This window comes from Protopterus annectens, chromosome 17.part0, assembly GCF_019279795.1.
Source record: "Protopterus annectens isolate FY-2018-M chromosome 17.part0, PAN1.0, whole genome shotgun sequence".
Classification (NCBI taxonomy): domain Eukaryota; kingdom Metazoa; phylum Chordata; order Ceratodontiformes; family Protopteridae; genus Protopterus; species Protopterus annectens.
Window position 1 is genome coordinate 711208727 of NC_056751.1, and position 19959 is coordinate 711228685.

The 19959-nt window shown below is 38.4% G+C and overlaps 1 protein-coding gene across 1 annotated transcript in view; it reads right to left on the reverse strand.

Moving 5' to 3' along the window:
* IGSF8 (immunoglobulin superfamily member 8) overlaps positions 1 to 19959 on the reverse strand; it is a 500226-nt gene that overhangs the window by 111906 nt on the left and 368361 nt on the right. The window contains exon 6 of the mRNA XM_044059079.1: positions 3087 to 3232. Within this exon, the coding sequence (XP_043915014.1) occupies positions 3117 to 3232 (116 nt within the window). The 3' untranslated portion in view covers positions 3087 to 3116. The remainder of the gene's footprint in view (positions 1 to 3086; positions 3233 to 19959) is intronic.

Sequence of the window (19959 nt, forward strand, 5' to 3'; positions counted from 1 at the left end):
TCCTGCAAGAGGTAAGAACAGCAGTTCGACATTGTAGACCCTGACTCTGTAGTTTAACATGAGAAATAATTTTGGTATTCTGGTAATTGATCTTCTGGTCCTCTGTAAAATGAAAGTAAATGATATAAATATGTTACAGCCATCAGAATACTAGCAAGGTAAACGTTTTACTGCTTCCCTACTTATTGTTTAATAATTGTTTATATTTTGTATTGGTACTACTTTTTGTGTCTGATCTACAGCACACTGTCAAATGGCTGGCTCAGGTGCCACTGGAAAAAAGTCCATTACAGTTATATAAACACCTTTGTTATGTGTTAATGGTCAAAGGCTGCCTGAACAATTCTTCCATCTCACCTGCAGGTATGTTTATAATACTCTACTCTATGTAAAATGACTCCCTAATAGGGATGCAAAAGTATCCTGAGTTTCTGGTAATGGATCTACAAAATCATGACACTCTGCTAAGAATAACCTTGAAATCACCACAAAATTTGATATTTTACTGTCTTAAGGAATGTCTAATGCATTTGCATAAGTATCTAGGTATACTACCGTTTTTGATGCCCTTCTGTTCACTGTTTTTGAAAGTGTCTTTTCTAATAAATGATTTTCTAAGTAGCTGACAGAATTTTAGACATACATGTAAAACTAGCTATTTTACATGAAAACGCTCCCACCTGTAGGTTGAGGCTTTTTTTGTTGGTACTAAATGAATAACGATTATATCTCCAACTGTATTTCTGTTTCCCTTGCAACCAGTTAAATCACTCAATTTTCTGCAATGCCAATCAAATGTTAGAGGCATTTTGTCCAAGGCAAAAATACAAGATATCAGATTTATGTGAATGAGGTTTTATTTGTGCTGGAGGAGAAGAAATAAAGCCAGTGGTTGAACTTACTAAAAAAGCAGGACAAGGCTGATAATCCTTTCTTGATATGATCTAGTTAATTAAAACTTAAGAAAGAACTACTTGATTTAGTTGCTGGGAAGCTACACATACAATCTTTAAGTATATAGAAATAATTTACTGAATGTCACTCATTTGGATTTCACATCACATCATTTAGTAAACCACAGCACAATTTCAGTGTTCCACAATTAATGCTCCATTTCCTTTATAAATGTTAATAAACAAGTCATAAAATATTGCAATACTCTTTAAAATGCATTTCAGCCCGTAGGCTAAGAAATTGAGGTATGAATCCTTGAGTCAAGCATATTGCAAACAGGGTCTGCATGGGTGAAGTAGTGAAGTATAACTGCACACATTTGGTATGTGACTTCAAACAGAATGTTGTAATAACAGTACGTCAACAAGTTTCAAGTCAGATCCAAAACAGACCAAAATTATACAGCAGAAAAGGGCATAAAGAAAACCACACAAATAGTTGGTGAATCACACAATTAAACATCAAAGACAAAAATAATAAAACACAGAAACACTGTTTAAACATCATGCCATCACAGAACACCGCTCCATATTTTTTAATCTAATGTTATTTCTCTTTGATATTTTCTAATGTGTTTTTCTTTTTTTTGCAGACTTGTGGTGTCCTGTGCAATAGTAGTAGCAATTCATGTGTTGCTTATGCTGTGTACTAAACGTGGGTCTGTATGAGTCGCAGATTAGTTGTTTTTACTATGTTTAAGATCTGTAAGGAAACCATGTAAATTCCAAATACTGATTACTTTACTCAGGAATTCGTGTAACACAGCAAACGAACAAAATAAAATCTGTGTAAGATACATCCAAGAAACCTCATGCCTTTTAGTGACACCTTACATGCCCTCTTGCTTTTTTCTTTAAAACTGAAACTTCCTGGCTCCTTGCAGATGTCATGCTCTGACTGCAGAAGGATAGCATGGAAGAAAAATAAATAGGTGTATTGTGAAAGGTATAAAATAAATAGGGGTATTGTGAAAGGCATATTTATGAAGACAGGAAATACAGCTGGCAATTACAGCGAGGGAAGAGATGGAATGTTTGTGGCGAGGAGGTCCACTACATGAGGTAATGATGATGGGCACCTCAGTAATGGGGTGGACATAAACTTCACAATAGGAAAGTCCTTAATGAGGGGCGGTGACCTGTGAGCCTCAGTAAAGGAACAGCTAAATATTCATGGCAGCCAAGCCCTTGAGTCCTTGACTGGGGCAATAAGATAGACACTTCCATAATGGTGACATGATGGCACATGGATAAAAAGAAAGGCCTTGAACATGAGTGAGAGGGCTGCTTGCTTTGGTAAAAGAGCTAATGCAGTAACTGGTAAAATATAAGGCCTACTGCAGAGGAAGTGATTATCATACCATGGTAGACTACCTGGGACGTGTAAAACCTTAAGGAAAGGTGATGAGACAGCATGCAAAAGTATGGAAAATGATGGGATATTTGTGACAGAGAAGTCCTTGTACAAGAGAATATAAGGCTGTGGTGGCACAGTGAAGGTAATGATTATTAGTTAAGTCCTCTGAAAAGAGGTGATGTATTTATTTAATTTATTTTGAATTTGTTAACAGGGTAGAGTACTGATCCAATTTCTGTCTCAGTCCTGGATGAACACAAGAGATGCATGACATTATACACAGAGGGAATGACAGCAGGCAGTATATAAATACATTGCATACCAAGCGAATATCACAAATGGCTCTAGGATATAAAAGCAACAAATAAATGACATTATATCCAGAGTGGCTGACAAAGCACTCTATATACATGCACTATATACAATATATTGCTGGTTTTGTGTACCTCATTAAAGGTACTGAAAGCAGGTATAGCTTTGTGAAGGAATGCAATTGCAGTGGTGTGACAGCATAGAAATGCTAATGGCAAATAAAACTTTGGAGAGGAATGATGGAGCCAGATAAGTCTTGGAATACAGACAACAGTAGCATTTGGAACAGTAAAGGAACTAACAGGGTACCTGAGCAAGAGTTATTAGGGACACAACACTTTTAAAGTTCCACCTCTGCTTCTGAATTTTACCCCTTTCTGTCCACAGCCCAGTTCACACTTTTGCCTGTACATCTATAAAATTTAAACAGTGCTGTTTTACTCCAACAGCCAAGTGATACTTACCATCCATTTCCCATCATGCTCTGGAGTTCATCACCTCTTCGCTAGCTTCCTCAGGTAGCAGCAGGTTACTGTGCTAATTATCGTGATACCGACAAACAGAGCTGATACCACACCCACTGTAAATGGAATCATTAAGGTGTCCCATACTGAAAGAATCAAAATGGAGAATTACATTAGCAACAGGTAATATTCATGCTAAATAGTCTCATAAAGTTTGTGGGAAGTTGAAACTTCCTACAGTGAATGCCTGCCAACAATACAGTGCAGTTTTCTGAGTCCATATCTCACAGTACACAAGATGAGACCAACAATCAGTTTTATTCTTGCATTTATATAACAAAAAGAATTAAACCATCACTGTTGGCCTTGCATTTCTCATAGTTAGCATTCTATTTATCCTAGAGTAAAGTTATTACAGTTATAACACGAAAGGCTAAGGCCATAATTTGCTGGCAAAACTGCAACACAATGCCATGAAACTGAAGCTCTCAACATCTACCTGCTTACTGTGTGGGTCAGAGTAAATCATCTATTCAGACCAGTGCTGCATGGTTACCCTATGAAAAGATGAACCTGTTCCGAATGGATAATATTTAATTAACAAAAAAAATGATGGTCTTGCACTAAGCTTTTAATTTAAAGACCACCACCAACACATAGCACCAGCATGGCACCTTCAAACCACAATGACAACTCTTCAGTATACCCATGGTGATCACCTCACACTATCCTGAGCCTCTTTGTACGTGCTTATCTCTTAGTGTGCTAACTCTGTCTGGAGCTTTCCACAACTGCTCAATACCACATACAACCTTTCCTACACTTTAAATGTATGATAGTGCCCATATCTTTTTATATACTGTTTTATCCTGCATGACATTTGTTCCCTTCAGAAACTACTACTCATCCTGCTGGTTTTACAGTTATGATTCAGTCTAAGATTCTTTTCAAACTATAAAACAGAATTGTTGTCAAAAGGGAGATCATGAAAGGGGTACGGGAAATGTGTATCTTATCACCTGAATCTATGTAATCGATATTCTTGACAGTACATCTGGAATATTTTTATATTGTTTCATAATATGCCATAATGTGGGAACTTAATTTTTGGTAGAGTGAAATACTATTAAATTATCAGCCTGCATGTGGTTGGCATTTGCTCTGACCTCCAAACAATGGCTCCTTTTGGGTTAGATTTATTTGGAATTGGCACAGGTTCAGTTTCAACTTACTGAGAACAAAACGCCACTTTTTGCCGGCAGGCCTTTGCTTTTGGACTACCATTCTCTTTACCTCCCCGTCCTTATAACTTGTATGGTTGTATGGCTAGAGGCCAAAGGTCATCTTTTTGTAGAAAATACAAATAACTTGGGTATCTTAGTATTTTACACCCCAGCTGAAGCATGTTTACCATATTTTTTTAACAGCTTAGTTTTCAAAGTTCCTTTTACCTTAGTCAAGGCATTTGTTTTTCATTTTTCCTATTCTAAAGTTGATCAGACTTCCTGCTTTGTATCAATTAAGTTGGATTATGGGCAGTTTTTTTCTTACTGTATTGAAAGAATGAGACTTTTCAAGCGTTTCATGATAGTAAAAGCAGATGCTATTTTGTTGCACTAAACTCATAGGTTCATAGGTTGGTACTGGGCTATCTGCCCAAAGGCATATATTAGCCCAGCCACGTTGTGCGGTATTCACCGCCCCTTTAGTAGTTCCCTAGACCCTTGTACTAGCAGCTAGTACCCTTGGCCCCTATCTAGTAGTGCTCAGATAGATAAGGGGGCACATCATAAGTTAAGTAGATCTAGATACACAGCGGTCTCTTCCTCCTTTTTCATAAATCTAGAACAGAGTGGTGGGGTTATTCTTTTTAGCAATTCTTTAAACATGCTCTTTTTATACATACTTTTGCAAGTAATAAGGGTTCTTTACATGGCGCTATTTTGAATCTGGATGACTATACACTTTATTTCTGTTTATTTATACCTGAAACTTTTAATTGTTACACTTTATGAGTTAAGGCACATGGAAGTTTGATGTTGGGTGGCAACTTAAATTGTTCAACTCAAACTAGGCCATCTTGTTAATTGATTTTGGGTCACCTGGATTTGCTGATGATATTCAGTTTATATATATATGTGTGTGTGTGTGTGTATATATATTATTGTAAAATGTATAATGTGTGCACTAGAACAGATAAAGTCTATACTTCTAAAGGTCTCATTGATCATAGTTTTTAGTTAAAATATCTTTTGCTGCTATGCTTCTGATCACGACTAATTAATGTAGGTTTCGAAGGTTAATAATATGTTTTGTCAAATGCCCATTGCCTTCTCTCTAAATTACCAAAACTTCCAAGCAAGAACAAATAGCTATATGCTGAACTCTGAGATGCATTGTTTGAAATGAACTTTAAATCCTGCCACTTTATGGAATATCTTTTTGTTTAATAAATGACAGCCTTTTTGCTTGGCCATCAAGTTTGCAGAAGAACTGGAATCTAAAATACCAAGTTATAACTGACCTTTCTATAACTGATGAAGTTACTGGAAAATAAGACTGTATCTACTAAGGGGATAATAAATAATTTTGAATAACAGTTTAATAATATAAATGCTGAGTTGATTAATGTAAAAAAAACAAAGAATATTTATGGTTTTACATCAAATTCCTCATAAACAAGATATTAACTAGCAACATAGCAAACTGAAACCATTCTATTTTGCTGAAATTTTAAGAACTTTAAGTTGTGACAAACATGTCATGTTTATAGGCTACCTAATGAACTTTATTTTACATGTTTACCAACTGAAGCAAAACAGATACTTAAATATGTTTTAATGGGTACTAAATCAGTTAGACTTCTCCTTCCCTTACTTGTGGAACAATGCATTCATTTTTTTGTGATCTATCCCGAGGCGGAATTAGGGCAAGGCAAATCCTTAAGTTGTTAGGGGGCATAAAACGCAGGTGCCAATGATGTGGGAGTACAGAAGTAGAATTTATTTCTGAAGCTGGGAGAACATCATTTTAGAAATGAATACTGATACTGCGTTTATGGTTATGGCTGAGGCACAATGAAGTGCTACGAGTGTGGTAAATTAACTGTAGCAAGCTGATCATTACATTTGTAGAAGCTTAATACAGCAGCAATATAGCAGGACAGCTTTTTTTTGGTCTTCAGCTTTGAGAAGATCATTTCTTTGGTCTTCAATTCAGACTTGAGGGGGATGCTACTTGGCGAGACTACACAGGGCACCAGATGGGCTAGCAACGGTTTAGATCCATTCATTTCTGTCCAATCATATCTGACTCCAATAGTGATCAGAAGAACAGCCAACACCATCCACAGAGTTTACTAGGGAAGCAGGGATATCAAAAACAGATTGCTATGCCTTTCTTCCACATCAGACACATACATGTGTGTGCACCCCCTTACACACACACACACACACACACACACACACACACACACACACACACACACACACACACACACACACACACACACACACACACACTATTAATTTGACTTGTTTTTTGCAGACAGAGAGGTGTCGAATGAAGAGTGCTAGCCCCTAGCACTTAGTGCAGATGAGTAAGGTTATGAGCTGTTAGAGATGTTTCCTGTAATACATGGTTTGATTCCCTTTATTTCTACCAAGCTACTTCATCAGACAGTGCTCTGAAAAGGGACACTTGGGCAGTGAGCTGTCCAGGGCAGTTAGCAAATGCTTTATGCGTTTGTGTTTTGAATTCCTGCACCTTTCACATAGACAATAATTTGTACTTCATTATATGCTATTTGAGCACATCTGTTGTAATTTAATGGGTTGCCTGATGGATTGTTTCAAAGGAAACAAGGCTTACTGTTTCTCATGCTAAGTCTGTTTTCAATATTAAAATATCTGTCTTGTGTTTTTATGTTCAATTTGAAATAAACGTTTTAAATGAAATCCAAATATCTGCAATAATTGTAAAAGTAAAGAAGAAATTAATATGTACATTGACAGGTTTGAACAGTGTTTATGTGTAATTGGGAAAGAGACAGCCAAGTAATGGGATATTAGTATAGCTAGCAGGGGCCACATACTTTACCTTATGTTGGGCCCCATTTATCCACAATCTAGCTCTGTTGACTTTGGAGGTGTGTGCTGCAACAGTACTGTATTATCAGTCATTCAAGTAGATCAGGCCCATACTGAGTGATGTCAGAGGGGATATCTATTCTTGATGACAGTGAAGAAATACGGAGGTCAAAATGAGATGAAAGAAAAAATATGCTATATGCAGTAATATTTCTGATTTTTGTGACACTAATGGGTTATTGAACAAAAGTTGCTGCAGAGTTTATATTGTCTGTTTTGCATTATTTATTGTACTAATGAATTATTTAATTCACGAAGAGGCCTGGATTGTGTAACAGAATCCAAACCGTTTCCATTTTAGTAGTTTAAACATGTTACATTTTAGTAACAGACTTTTGCAGTGCCTTCTTTATACCCTCCAGTAACTACAAAGGGGTTGACATTTGTCAGGTCAAAGGTTCTGCATTATTTAGCGTGAAGGTAACAACCATCTGATGTTTAGCATCCATTATGTAGTCATTGTTGCAGATTACTGTGATATAGTCTTCCCTCCAAGATCGCAATGTTAAGGATTTCTGCATTTATTTAAAAACTGTTTCTCTGGCAGTTAGTACAGAGGGTTAAAGCTCTGTGTTGTTAATAAGCTGCTTCCTGTGGCAAGGGTGCAGAGTTTGAATCTTTCCACCTTCATTCACCTGCTGTGTGACATTGAGCAAGTTGCTTAAAAAGGGACTGCGTTGAAGCAGTTGGGAATCTAGGCTAAGCTTTATAATGGTCTGAAGGACTGCATGGCCTTGTAGCTATGAACCTGTTGCTGTTTGCCAGCCATTCCCTATTGTATAGCTGATCTAGTTCAGCAAATGTTATGGCAACATCATCAGCACACCACATTTTTAGTGCAGCAATTTCTTCTTCAAGAGCAGTAGGCACCTCATTTGTAGATGAAGCACTGAAATGCAAAGCTGTTTGCCAGCAGGAACTTCTGCATTAGTAACAGTTTCCTTAAATGTGGAATTATTCTGATGACTTTTACTTCGGCAGACATAGTGCTTATTGACTTAACATATATTATCAGTTGGTTAATATTTCTTATGCTCTCATAAATACTCTTCTACTTAGACTGTGATCAAATATCTGGATCTTGTGGTATGATGCTAGTAAAGTACATGCAGCTTATTTCTTCATAATAACAAGTGATGTACACAGTCATCAAACTGGCTATAATTGCTAGTGGTAGTGGGGGATCTCTGTGCATGATGGTGCTTTATGTTCTTTTGGTCATTTGTAAACAGTCTTTAATCTGGCTTTGCAGGACTAGTGTGCATATGTGTGCATCAATTAAGATGGGATACATTGGTTACTGTTTTTTGTGTGAAGCATATCTGAAATGCAACTTTAGTCATTACTACGGCTATTGTTTTTTTTTTTACACAGATCTGAAAAGGACACAGTCAACAATGTAGCTATAATGTTTGGGAAATGTCTGTGACTAAAATGACTGACCCTGCTGAGCTGATAAAGTTAATAGGTCACTAGTCTGTCTTTGCAGAACTAATCATTATCATGCACTAAAGTACATTTTTGTAAAGTAAATTGTAATACTTTACTATGGCTGTTTTTATCACAATCAGATATGTTGTGTACACAGTCGATAAAGTGGCTGTAATTGTAGAGTAAGTATATTGGTGGATTAAAATGACAAGCACTCTGAATGGCCTTTTATGGTTGAAATGTTCCGAAGTGGGTACTTTTGTCATTATTGGTTCATACATTTTGTTTCAATGCTTACTGAAAAAAATGGTCTGAACTACAAATTTAAAATGTGCTCTAACAAATCCTGCTGTATTAAATAAATAATATTTACAACAATCAGGAAGGTAAATAAAAGAACACATGCATTTATGCATGACCCTAAAAATGTGTGCTGGGGGCTCACGGTTTGAAAACAGCCCAGGGATCAAGATACACAATCTACCAGTAGCCAGATCCATTACAAATGAATGTGAGTTTCGGTGCTTTTTCAATGGGATGTGGGCTTTGGTATGATGGTTAAGGAATTTACCTCATAGACAGAATACACAGGGATTGATTCTGACCTTCAGTTATTATAATAGTCTTCAAACTGATTGCCTAGAATTTATGAACCATGTGATTTAGTGCATTTACAATGAATGTGAATTTCCAGGGAAGAGAAGTTTACTGTTGCTCATGCTAAGTCTGTTTTTAAGGTGAGACTGATTTGTACTGATTTGTTTTATCAAGCATCCATCAGTGTTTGTGAGATAAAATTTGAAATAAAAGTTTTAAAACTAAATCTAAATCTCTATAATCACTGCAAAAACAAAGAAGAAAATAGTATGTACGCTTTCAGGCTTGAACTTACTGTCACTGGGAAGACGCAGACAAGTAATAGGACACTGGAATGGTTGTGTGGTGGCACCCAGGCCTTTACAAGTAATAGGACACTGGAATGGTTGTGTGGTGGCACCCTGGCCTTTACAAGTAATAGGACACTGGAATGGTTGTGTGGTGGCGCCCTGGCCTTTACCCTACCTAGAGCCCAATCTGACCATGATCCAGCTCTGTCTACAACCCATAACTTCTGTGATACCAAAACCTAATAAAGATCTTCTTTATCCAATATTTACAGTATCATATCCCTCTATTAAATTCTGATTATAATGACTACTGGGGACATACGGTTCTGTACATTCAAACACAGTGAAATATTCTGAGCAGTATGGAGTTTTGCTTAATAAACAACTGACAGACTGAATTAGGAACATGAATATTATTAATATTATACATTAATAATATATTGGCAATGTAAATATTACTAAATCTTCGCTTCTCCTCAGGTCACCAAGTTCTTCTTCCCCAAGCATTGCATGTCTGTGTCACAAGATGCCAAGGATTAAAATGCTGATAACAATTTGCTACTGGGACTGCTGGTGCAGTTTTTTTATGCACCAGCAATGATTCTTTTGCTTTGGTAGGTTTCCCCTTTTTCATACTTGACTAACTGTGAGGCTTGGCTGCCATACTGAGGATACAGGACAGGGGTACCCACCTGTAAAAATAGCTTCCAGTTTGAGAATTTGCCCTTCTTTGTTTCAGGCATTTTTCAGCATAGTGATTTATTGGCTTTTAAGCTTTTGAGGTCTCATAGTAGAACCCTAAAACATTCTTAATGTCTTTTTCCCTTTGATATTTAAATGGCTTTCGACAAGCTTTATTGTCATTTCCTTTTCTCAGTCTTTGCAAATTATTTTTCCTGTTTATCTACATCCTTAGAAAACTAAATGAAAATAATGAAATAACGGCAGTTTGACCACGACTGGTTTATTTACGGCGCAGAAGATTTCCTTCAAGTATGGATCTCTGAAAGGATGCCCACCTTTTCATTACCTTTGCATCTTATCTGTGGAATCCCTTGCTTACTTAATCAAAACATTTCCTATGCAAATGTTTTGTGAGTCTTCCAATTTCAATAACATTACACTGACACTGTATGTTGATGACATAACTGTTCCTAATCCATCTTTTAATGTATTCAAACCAATTAACATTTGTTCCCTTTCAAACCTTAAAATAAAAAAATAAGAATAAATAAAAAAAAATAGTGGATGTAATGTTATTATACAGCCAGTAACAAATCTAGCCTCATAATAGACCCTTACAACCCATTTCTCTTTGAAAAGGCTTTTTACACTTAAGCAATTGGTAAGTAAATCGTGGAGGAATTGCATACATAATAAAGAGGATTTTGTGTCTGTCTCTCATTGCTTTGAAAAATTTCCAAGGGAGAAGATAAAACTATTTAAAATTTCTTATGGTGATCCTCTGATTACTAGGAGAAATCATATTAAGATTTCAACAACATAAATATATACGGTTGTTGGCCTTTTTTAGAAATAATAGTGTTAATTTTCTGAAGTTAAATGTTTAGTTTGCTTGACTCCTTTTTCTCATTTTTTTTTTTTGCTAAGAAAGTTTTATGCATGTGGAATATTTTTATGAAAGGCACTTCAAAAAAGTTTACTTAACCACACATATTATAGATACCCGTCATTGAACGATTACATGAATGGACATTAGAGGGTGCTCTGTCTCTTCTTTCTAACAGGATAATTAGACATAATAGCCATTCTTTGCCAGATTTCTTCTGAGTCATTAATATAAACGGAAGAGTCCAATAATTATAGCAATCAGATTTTATTAGCACTGCCTAACTCTACTTCTTGTACACATTTAAGATTACTTTCATGGATAATTTTCTATACATGTTTCTTAATCCTTATAAAACTAAACAAATTTTATCTAAATACCCCTGATTATTGGTGGAGGTGTGATTCCCAAGTTAAAAAAGTAGAACAATGTTACAGCTGTTACTTTGTATCTTTTTATCCCCACTGTCTGCAAAACGTCACCTCCCTCATGTCCAATGGTCCATTTGTTCCCCTAAACTGGATGAAGGTCAGCTGGGAGGGATTATCATTTAGACAACCATCAGAGGTGGCTCATGTTTTTTTCCCCTTTTCTCCCTGATCCTAATTACACACATTCTGCTAGGCACTGGGAAGGAACATGCAATGGGCTATTCATGAAGAACATACCCTCACTTCCTCAAGGTGCGTTCCCTCCAAATGTCTCTGTCCCTCCCCGATTACAAGCAGTGGCTCCCCCAGTTTCCACCAAAAGAGGTACTGCTCTTCAAAATCTACTCATCAGGGTCTGTCACAGCTGTATTTAGGTGATCTCCTTTAATGTTGCTCAGGGACAGAATGTAAAATGCCCTGATAATAATTCCTGATTAAAAAGTAATGTTCCAAGCTTTTATAGCTAGCCCACAAAGAGGTTAAGAATGTGTTTCATAGGTGATTACTAGGCTAATGGTACAAGAGCCTTTATAAGCATAGCCAATAATCCCCAGGATATGACAATATTATCTCTTAATTCCCCACATATGGGGTGGGGTAGTATCAGGCTAATTTATCTTTGGGTGTTGGAGCCCTGTGTCATTTTACAGAGTTCCTCTGTATGTAAGGGAGACGGGCAGTACCCCACAAGTGAATTTACAGTTCCTCATCCATTTATCCAAATTCTTTTTGAAGAGAGTGAGGGACAGGCTTTGTTTTATGAAGATGGGAAGTTTATTCCATAGAAGAGGTAGTCTTTCAGATACAAATCTCTCTCCAGTAAGTTCTGTTGTCTGGTCCATGGGACATGTGATCCTTGTATAATTTTTCTTGCAAATATGCAACATTTTCATCAGGGCAGGACCAGAGAATGCCTTGTAGGTCAGGGATAAGCCCCTCTCAAAAAACTATATGAATTGGAGTAAAGGGGCAGGGCCTTTAGTCAGTCTGCATTAGACGTGTCTTATACTTTGTATTTTTTAGTGAGAAACCGCTGGAGCTGCTCCATTTGCTGTAAGTTTCCGGTTAGGTACATGCAGAAGGGAGACTTTTACTCAATTATGGGCCTGATGAGGGCCAAGTACAATGGCACTGTGACTTCCTTTGATCTTGATGCCATGCCTTTACTTATAAGTTGAGCCACACAGAAGGATTTCTTCACTACTTTAGCTATCTGGTGGTCAAAGTTTAGGTTATCTGTCTGTGTTTCTAGTCCCTCACCATTGGGTCAACTTTTCGGGATGTGATATCAATATTATAATTTGCAAGGATATCTAATTTATCAAAGGGAATGATTGCACATATTTTAGAATTTAGTCTAAGACGATGGTTTTGGCACCAGTCATTTGTTAGTTTTAGGCTTCTTTGTAGGATGTCAGCATCATTTGGGACTCAATGACTGCTCTCAGCTTACAGCCATCAGAGAGCTTGGTAAGCCAAAGGCCCCTAACATTGGCCTTCACTTCAGAGAAGTATATCCAAACAGGAAAGGTCTCAACAATGAGCCCTGTGGGACACCACTAGTAACAGGTTTCTTATTGGAAGTGGATTCACCTATCCAGATGTATTCTCTCAGTGAGCCAGTTGGCTACCACCTGATGATGTAGGGATTTATGCCGAACTCAGTAAGTTTATCTATGATCCCTGAGTGGTGGATTGTGTCAAAAGCTCTGACCAGGTCTAGATAGATGGTGTGTACCGTTTTACCCTCATCCATGGCCCTGGTGACTTTCTTGAAGAAGTCCACCAGATTGAGCAGGCAAGATATCCCTTTGACAAAACCAGACTGGGTCTGGTCCAGTTTTTGGAGAGTGCCTATGCTGTTATTAATCAGGTCCATGATAATTCCTTCCATGGCCTTGCAGATAAGACTGGTCAAGCATATGGGTCTGTAGTTCCTGGGTCAGAAGATGAGGTCTCCTTGTGCAGAGGGATGTCTGTTGCAGTCCTCATTCTTCTGGGGAAAAAGCCAGTCACAGGCTGTAGTTAAAGAGAATTTCTAGTTACTCTGATATATTATGTTTTAAGTTATTTAAGAAGCATCCTGGAATGTTGTCAGGACACATGGAGGCTGTGTTTCTGGCTTTAGCGAGTGCAATAAGGACCTATTCCCTTGTAACAACTGGTAGGGAGATGGTTGCGGGTGTGGTAGGAGGTGATGAGTGGTTTGAACTAAACTTGTCTACCATTATGTTTGTTATAATTTTAGGGTGGGTGTAAGTGTTGCCATTCATGATTAACTTGGCACACTGCTGAGCACTTCCCTGAGGTTACAAACATAATTAAAAAATCCTTGTGGTTATCTTTCATCTGGGAGGCTATTTTTGCCTCATAGTTTGCTTTGGCAGATTTGACCAGCTCTCTAATTTGATTATTTAGACTGGTGAGTGTCTTTTTGTAATGCTTTGTTTGTTCTTTCTTGGTTCTGGATATGATTCTTTTTCCATTTGTTAAATAGCCTATTTAAGCTAGGGGTCCCACCAGACAGGTACTGCCTCCTCTATGCAGCTATGAATGTGGTTGTACAGTGCTTTTATGTATAACTCAGAGTAGGCCTCAGTGTCATCTGGGTTCAGAGGGGCTTGAAAGTTTAATTAGCTGTCACTTAGTTTGAGGTAATTGGCCTTAGCAAAGTTCTTAACAAGTTTGGAGTTTGATGGGGATTCTAGGTCAGTTTTAATACTAAAGGAGATTATTTTGTGATCAGATCTTATGAGGGAGAAGTTAATGCCTGAGAAGTACCAGCACCCCCCCATGTTCATGAGTACTAGACCTTGGATATCTGCACCTCCAGTTGGGGAGCTAACTAGTTGCTCCAGGGTGTTTGCATTGATGAAGTCCAAAACCCTCTGAACAAGTGAATTACGGGTCATATAAGTCTCTCAGTTTATGGAGGGGTAGTTGAAGTCACTCATAAGTATGGCATTAGGCTAAACATTAAGAGATTCCAGTAGGTTTAGGTAGGAGGTGTGGTTTTCCAGACTCATGTCAGGGGAGCTGTAGATAGCAAAGATATGGAAGGGGGTTGCACCCGTGGTTAGTTGGGCATAGAGCAGCTCAAGTATGTCATGTTGTTGGACCAGTCTAGCAGTGTACTTGTCCTTTATGAGCACTGAGACACCACCTACCTTTGTTTTATCCTGAGTTGAGGGGGATCAAAATGTATGAAAGGCATTGTAGCATTTGATAGCCGGAGTGCCTTCTATGGTTCTGAACTGAACCAAGTTCCTGTGACTGCACATATGTCTGCATTCTCCAGGGTAAGGTGTGCTTCCAGAGAGTGCAGTTTTTAAACTCCTAACACTGAGCAGCAGTACCTTTAGGTAGTCATGAGTGATTTTTGTTATGTTGGAGGGTTTCACCATTTGGCACGGTCTAAAAAAAGGCACTATGGGGACAGATAACATTTTTGCCAGTATCCGGAAGTCAAGTGGTGACAAGTACAAATCATCTCTGGCAAAGCATTGTGGTTTGTCGATCATGTCTCTCCATGCTAACAGATATTGGATCCCCTTGTTGTGATGCCTGAAACTAAGCCAATTGTTGAAGTCACTTTTTGTTTGTTCTGTGGCTTCATCACTGGCAAAGTAGGAGACTTCTCAAGGCTAGATTCATACCCACCTGGGACTCATTCAGAGAGCTCCATTATGTTTCTCTTCATATAGTCCAGTGATGTATGCCTTAGATCATTTATGCCCACATGGATTATAACCATATCATACTGGTAATTGTGGATTAAAGACCTAAGTGCATGTGTAATCTGGCAGATCATGGCTCCAGACTTACAGCTCACTGTCATCTTCTCCTTGTTTAGCCTGGTAAGGGTGACATCACTATGTCTTACAATGGAATCCCCAAAAACTAGAATGATTGGCTGAGTGGTGTGTTGCCGTATGTATGTTGCACTGTCTCTGATGAGAGACAGCAATCCTGTTTTTCAGAGTAGTTTAAAAACACTTAGGGCCAGGACCACTGGTTTTATGTCCTACATGCTGATATGTCTGTTGATCAATCATACTGGTGTCCCAAGGGCCTTGAGTGCTCATATTTACTGGGTGGACTCCTCAGGCCACATCTGTGGTATCCATAGTTAGTCATGGTTTCAGCAAACTGTCTGAAAGGGACACCCATGATCTCTGTCTGAAAGGGACACCCATGATCCTTATTAGAAGGTGACTCTACAGTGAGATGTTGTATTTTATACAGGAATACCTCTTTTAAGGACTGGCTGTGCTGTTGATACACATTTCTGAGATAACACTAATTTCCTCATGTGTAACCTTGCCAGAGGAACCTTGAAGCTGGTCAATGCCTGTCATGTGCCGTGGATCCTTAGGAATTCCCTTGATGATAAGTGGTCCCTTCTGAGAGTCATGAAGTCTACTAAGTCCTTTGGGAGATATTCCTACTGTTCAAACAGTAGCCTACAAAACTCCTTGGAAGACTACTTCCTGCATGGGAAAAGGCTGGACTTGGGTTGACAGAGAGAGAGAGAGAGAGAGAGAGAGAGAGAGAGAGAGAGAGAGAGAGAAAACCCAGGCTTTAGAAGCAAGTCAGGATGGAAGTCAATGACTTATCCAGCTCTTTCGGAGACTGAGGCTGGATAAGTCAGTCATTTAGGTAAGGATTAATATGGATGCCCTTTGTCCTACAATGGTTTGTGACTGGTACCATACATTTTGTCAACACCCTGGAGGCAGCAGCTATATCAAAGTGCAAGCAAGAAAATTGTAATGGGATCCCAGTGTTTGAAATCAGGGAAAGCACCTGTGGCCCTGTGTACCAGAATGGGTAGGTACACATCCTTTAGGTCCAGAGTAACCATCAAGGCCTGTGGGAAATGGAATAGTAGGAGATCCTATATTGCAGGTATTTTGAACTTCAGAACCTTTAGTTACCTGCTCATTATGGAAAAGTCAAGTATACATTTCTGGGGTCCATCTTTTTTTTTTTGTCATTAAGAAATGCCAGGAGTAAAATACCTTCATTTTTGTGAACTAGGAACTCTTTCTATCACAGCTTGTTGGCTTCCCTTTCAGCAGAGGGTGCACAAAATGTGTCTGCTCTCTGGCAGTTATGTGCATTCCTTGGAATTTGGGACAGCCAGGGACAGTAGTCTGCATCCTGAGTCACAATTTGCAGCACTCATCTGTCTTCTGTGACAGTTTCCCAATATTTTGCAAAGAGGTTTCAAAGACCTCCAGATTTGGACATAGCTTGTGAGTGGTCTAAGGACAGGGCTGGGTTTCTGTGAGGAAGAGCAGACAGCACATGATCACAACTCCCCATTCGAGGTTCTAGTCTTCCTTTTCAGATTTCCGTATCCTTTTTTCTTTTCTGAAATGTCGTCTTGCCTTTTGCCTCATTCTCCATAATCTGATGGCAGTGGAAGAGGCAAGGTTTGAAGGATTAGTTTAAATTATATCTGAGTATTGGGAGGTAGAATAACTGTTTTATTGACTATTATTTTACCTTTTTCCTTCTGCTTCTTAAATACCTCATGAGATGGGGTTCTGAAGAGCAGTTTTTTTGTTGGCATATTAAGAACCTGTGCATTTATTTCATCTGACAGGGGTTGTAATCTCAGCTAGGCTAGTCTCCTGATCACTAGCCTATTGCTGTAGCCCTGGATGCTGTGTCCAAAACATTATGCTCACACTCAATGACATGTCTGCCTACCTGCAAAGAGGTTTTCCCATCACTTCCTTCAACTGGCGGAGAATTTTAGCCAGTTATTTTATCATGTGTGTATAACAATTCACAGCCCCAAAGGACAGGATTACACAGAATCTTCCTAAGTCAATCAAAGATCCTGTTTTTTCTTTCATTGGGAAGAGTATTCTGGACTGAAACCACTGCAGATCCTTTGGTAGCATCTAGAAACATTACTGCCATATTTGCTGCAGAGTCTTTTATATGTAATTGTGCTGCTCCTGAACTCTATAAAACTGGTCAGGCTTCCTTCTGTGTACAGGAGATTGGTCAGTTTCCTACTTTGTGTAGGGGATTGGTCAGGCATCCTGCTGTGTGAGGGGATTGGTCAGGCATCCTGCTGTGTGCAGGGGATTGGTCAGGCATCCTGCTGTGTGAGGGGATTGGTCAGGCTTCTTGCTGTGTGCAGGGGATTGCTCAGGTTTCCTGCTGTGTGCAGGGGATTGCTCAGGTTTCCTGCTGTGTGCAGGGGATTGGGAGTCCAGAAGTGTTATGTTAAAGGATCTTCAAAAATTTAGGCTATTTTGGAAAGGTCCCAGACAAAAAAACACACTGGGAATGAAAATCTTTATGCCAAATGATACGTAAGACCATCTTAGTACATCAAGTCAATATGTAACAAGAACCACCCCCCCCCCATGATAATCAGGAAAATAATTAAAGTTTACTTATGAAGTACTTATGTATTTGGCTTTAGATGTTAGATAACTGAACAGTTAAACTGACCAATACTTTCATACAGCATGATGTGAACTGAAGATGGCACAGGCTGACATCTGTATTAACATCCAGTGTATGTCAATGTTCCTGGGAGACAGATATCAGCCTAGTCTGAGGGAAGGGTGCAAAGCTCTGGAAGTCCAGAGAGATATTGGACCTCATCCACTGGTAGAGATCTCAAAGGTTATGACCAAAACAATGAGCCATACAAAGAACATCCAACTTTATATTTGTCATATGTCCAACATAGTACACGACTTAAGTTCTACTCTGGATCTGTGACATACCTACACTATAACTTACTGTGCCCTGCTCATTGCTATATCTGCTATGTTCCCCAAATGGTATATAATCCCTGACTTGTTCTGCATGAGTGAGACTTCACATGGTTTTCTGACATAGGTTCATAGGTAGGTACTAGGCTATTGGCCCTAGGGCCTATACAAGCCTAGCCAAAAAGGTACCCTGGCTTTCGCCACCCAAGCAAATTATTTTCCTGTGCCCCTGTCAAGCAGAACCACAGAAGAACATGTCACATGTTGTTCTTGCCATACATCTAGGCACCATCTGATCTGAGTACTATACTAATCCTGAGCATTTCACCAATGTCCCATTAAGTATCTGTCACAGACTGTGCATAGTATCTGACCCATATTCTACTATGCATCTCCCAAATGTCACATACTATATCTGAGCCATGCTCGACATTGCACTTGCCCTTTTACATACACTGCAAATTAATTAAGTCTCACCTACACCTGCCATATGTATCAAATACTTATTCTACTCTGTAAAAACTAACATCTTAGATACTACCAGACTCATTTCCTACCCCCTATCTGCCATGTCTCATTATTTGCCCCATGTTCTGCACTGAATTAGCCATGTTACATACACTGTAATTACCTGTGTCCAACTTTACACGTACGACTTGTATATGACTCGTATTTTACTCTGTAAGAACTACATAACCAGACACTACTTGATTCATGGCTTACTCTAAACCTGCCATATACTTCAGACAGGATTTAGATAATGTCCTGCAGCCACATACATCATACGAATATTTGTACACTAGAATGAGTAATATCTCAACAAAGTTCATGAATTCAATGCCAATAGACCAAAACAGAGAGCCAAAGTATTTCTGGTGACTTCAGAGGTACTTATGTTTAGGGAGTGTGTTGGGCTTTGTTTTGCATTTAAAGATTACTTCAGTTGATGCCTATTAACTAAAGCAGTTTGTTTTAATTTTGACAGATGACCTCTGTCTAACACAAAAAATCAAATGATCCATTCCTATGTGATCTCCTACACATCTGCAAAACTACAACTGTAAAACTACAACTGTCAGCACAGGTTTAAGAGATCTTAAATTTTACCAAGTCATAAACAGGACCTGCTGGGGAGACAGATATATATATATATATATATATATATATATATATATATATATACAGAGAGAGAGAGAGAGAGATGTGTGTGTGTGTGTGTGTGTGTGTGTGTGTGTGTGTGTGTGTATATATATATATATATATATATATATATATATATATATATATATATATATATATATATATATATATATATTATATATATTTTTTTTGGGTCTACTTCTTCTTACCGAAAGCACAAACCACCGAAAACTCCAGGATCGGACTACAGTAACAACAATGGTGGATTTCACAATTTTAACTGTATTGCAATCTCCATTTAAATGCTATGATGCTGTGAAATAATTTTCCGTATGTTCTAACCTGCAAACATTAAATAGATATCCCCCATGTCACAGAGCTGGTACAGTGGACGAGAAGGTACATAAGCATTGTAGACTTGCACATCTCACACTACCGGCTTCACATTAATCACTTTGCCAAAATGTGATTTGGCAAACTCAGACTTTGGAATATTGAATATTTCACAAACTGCGCTCGA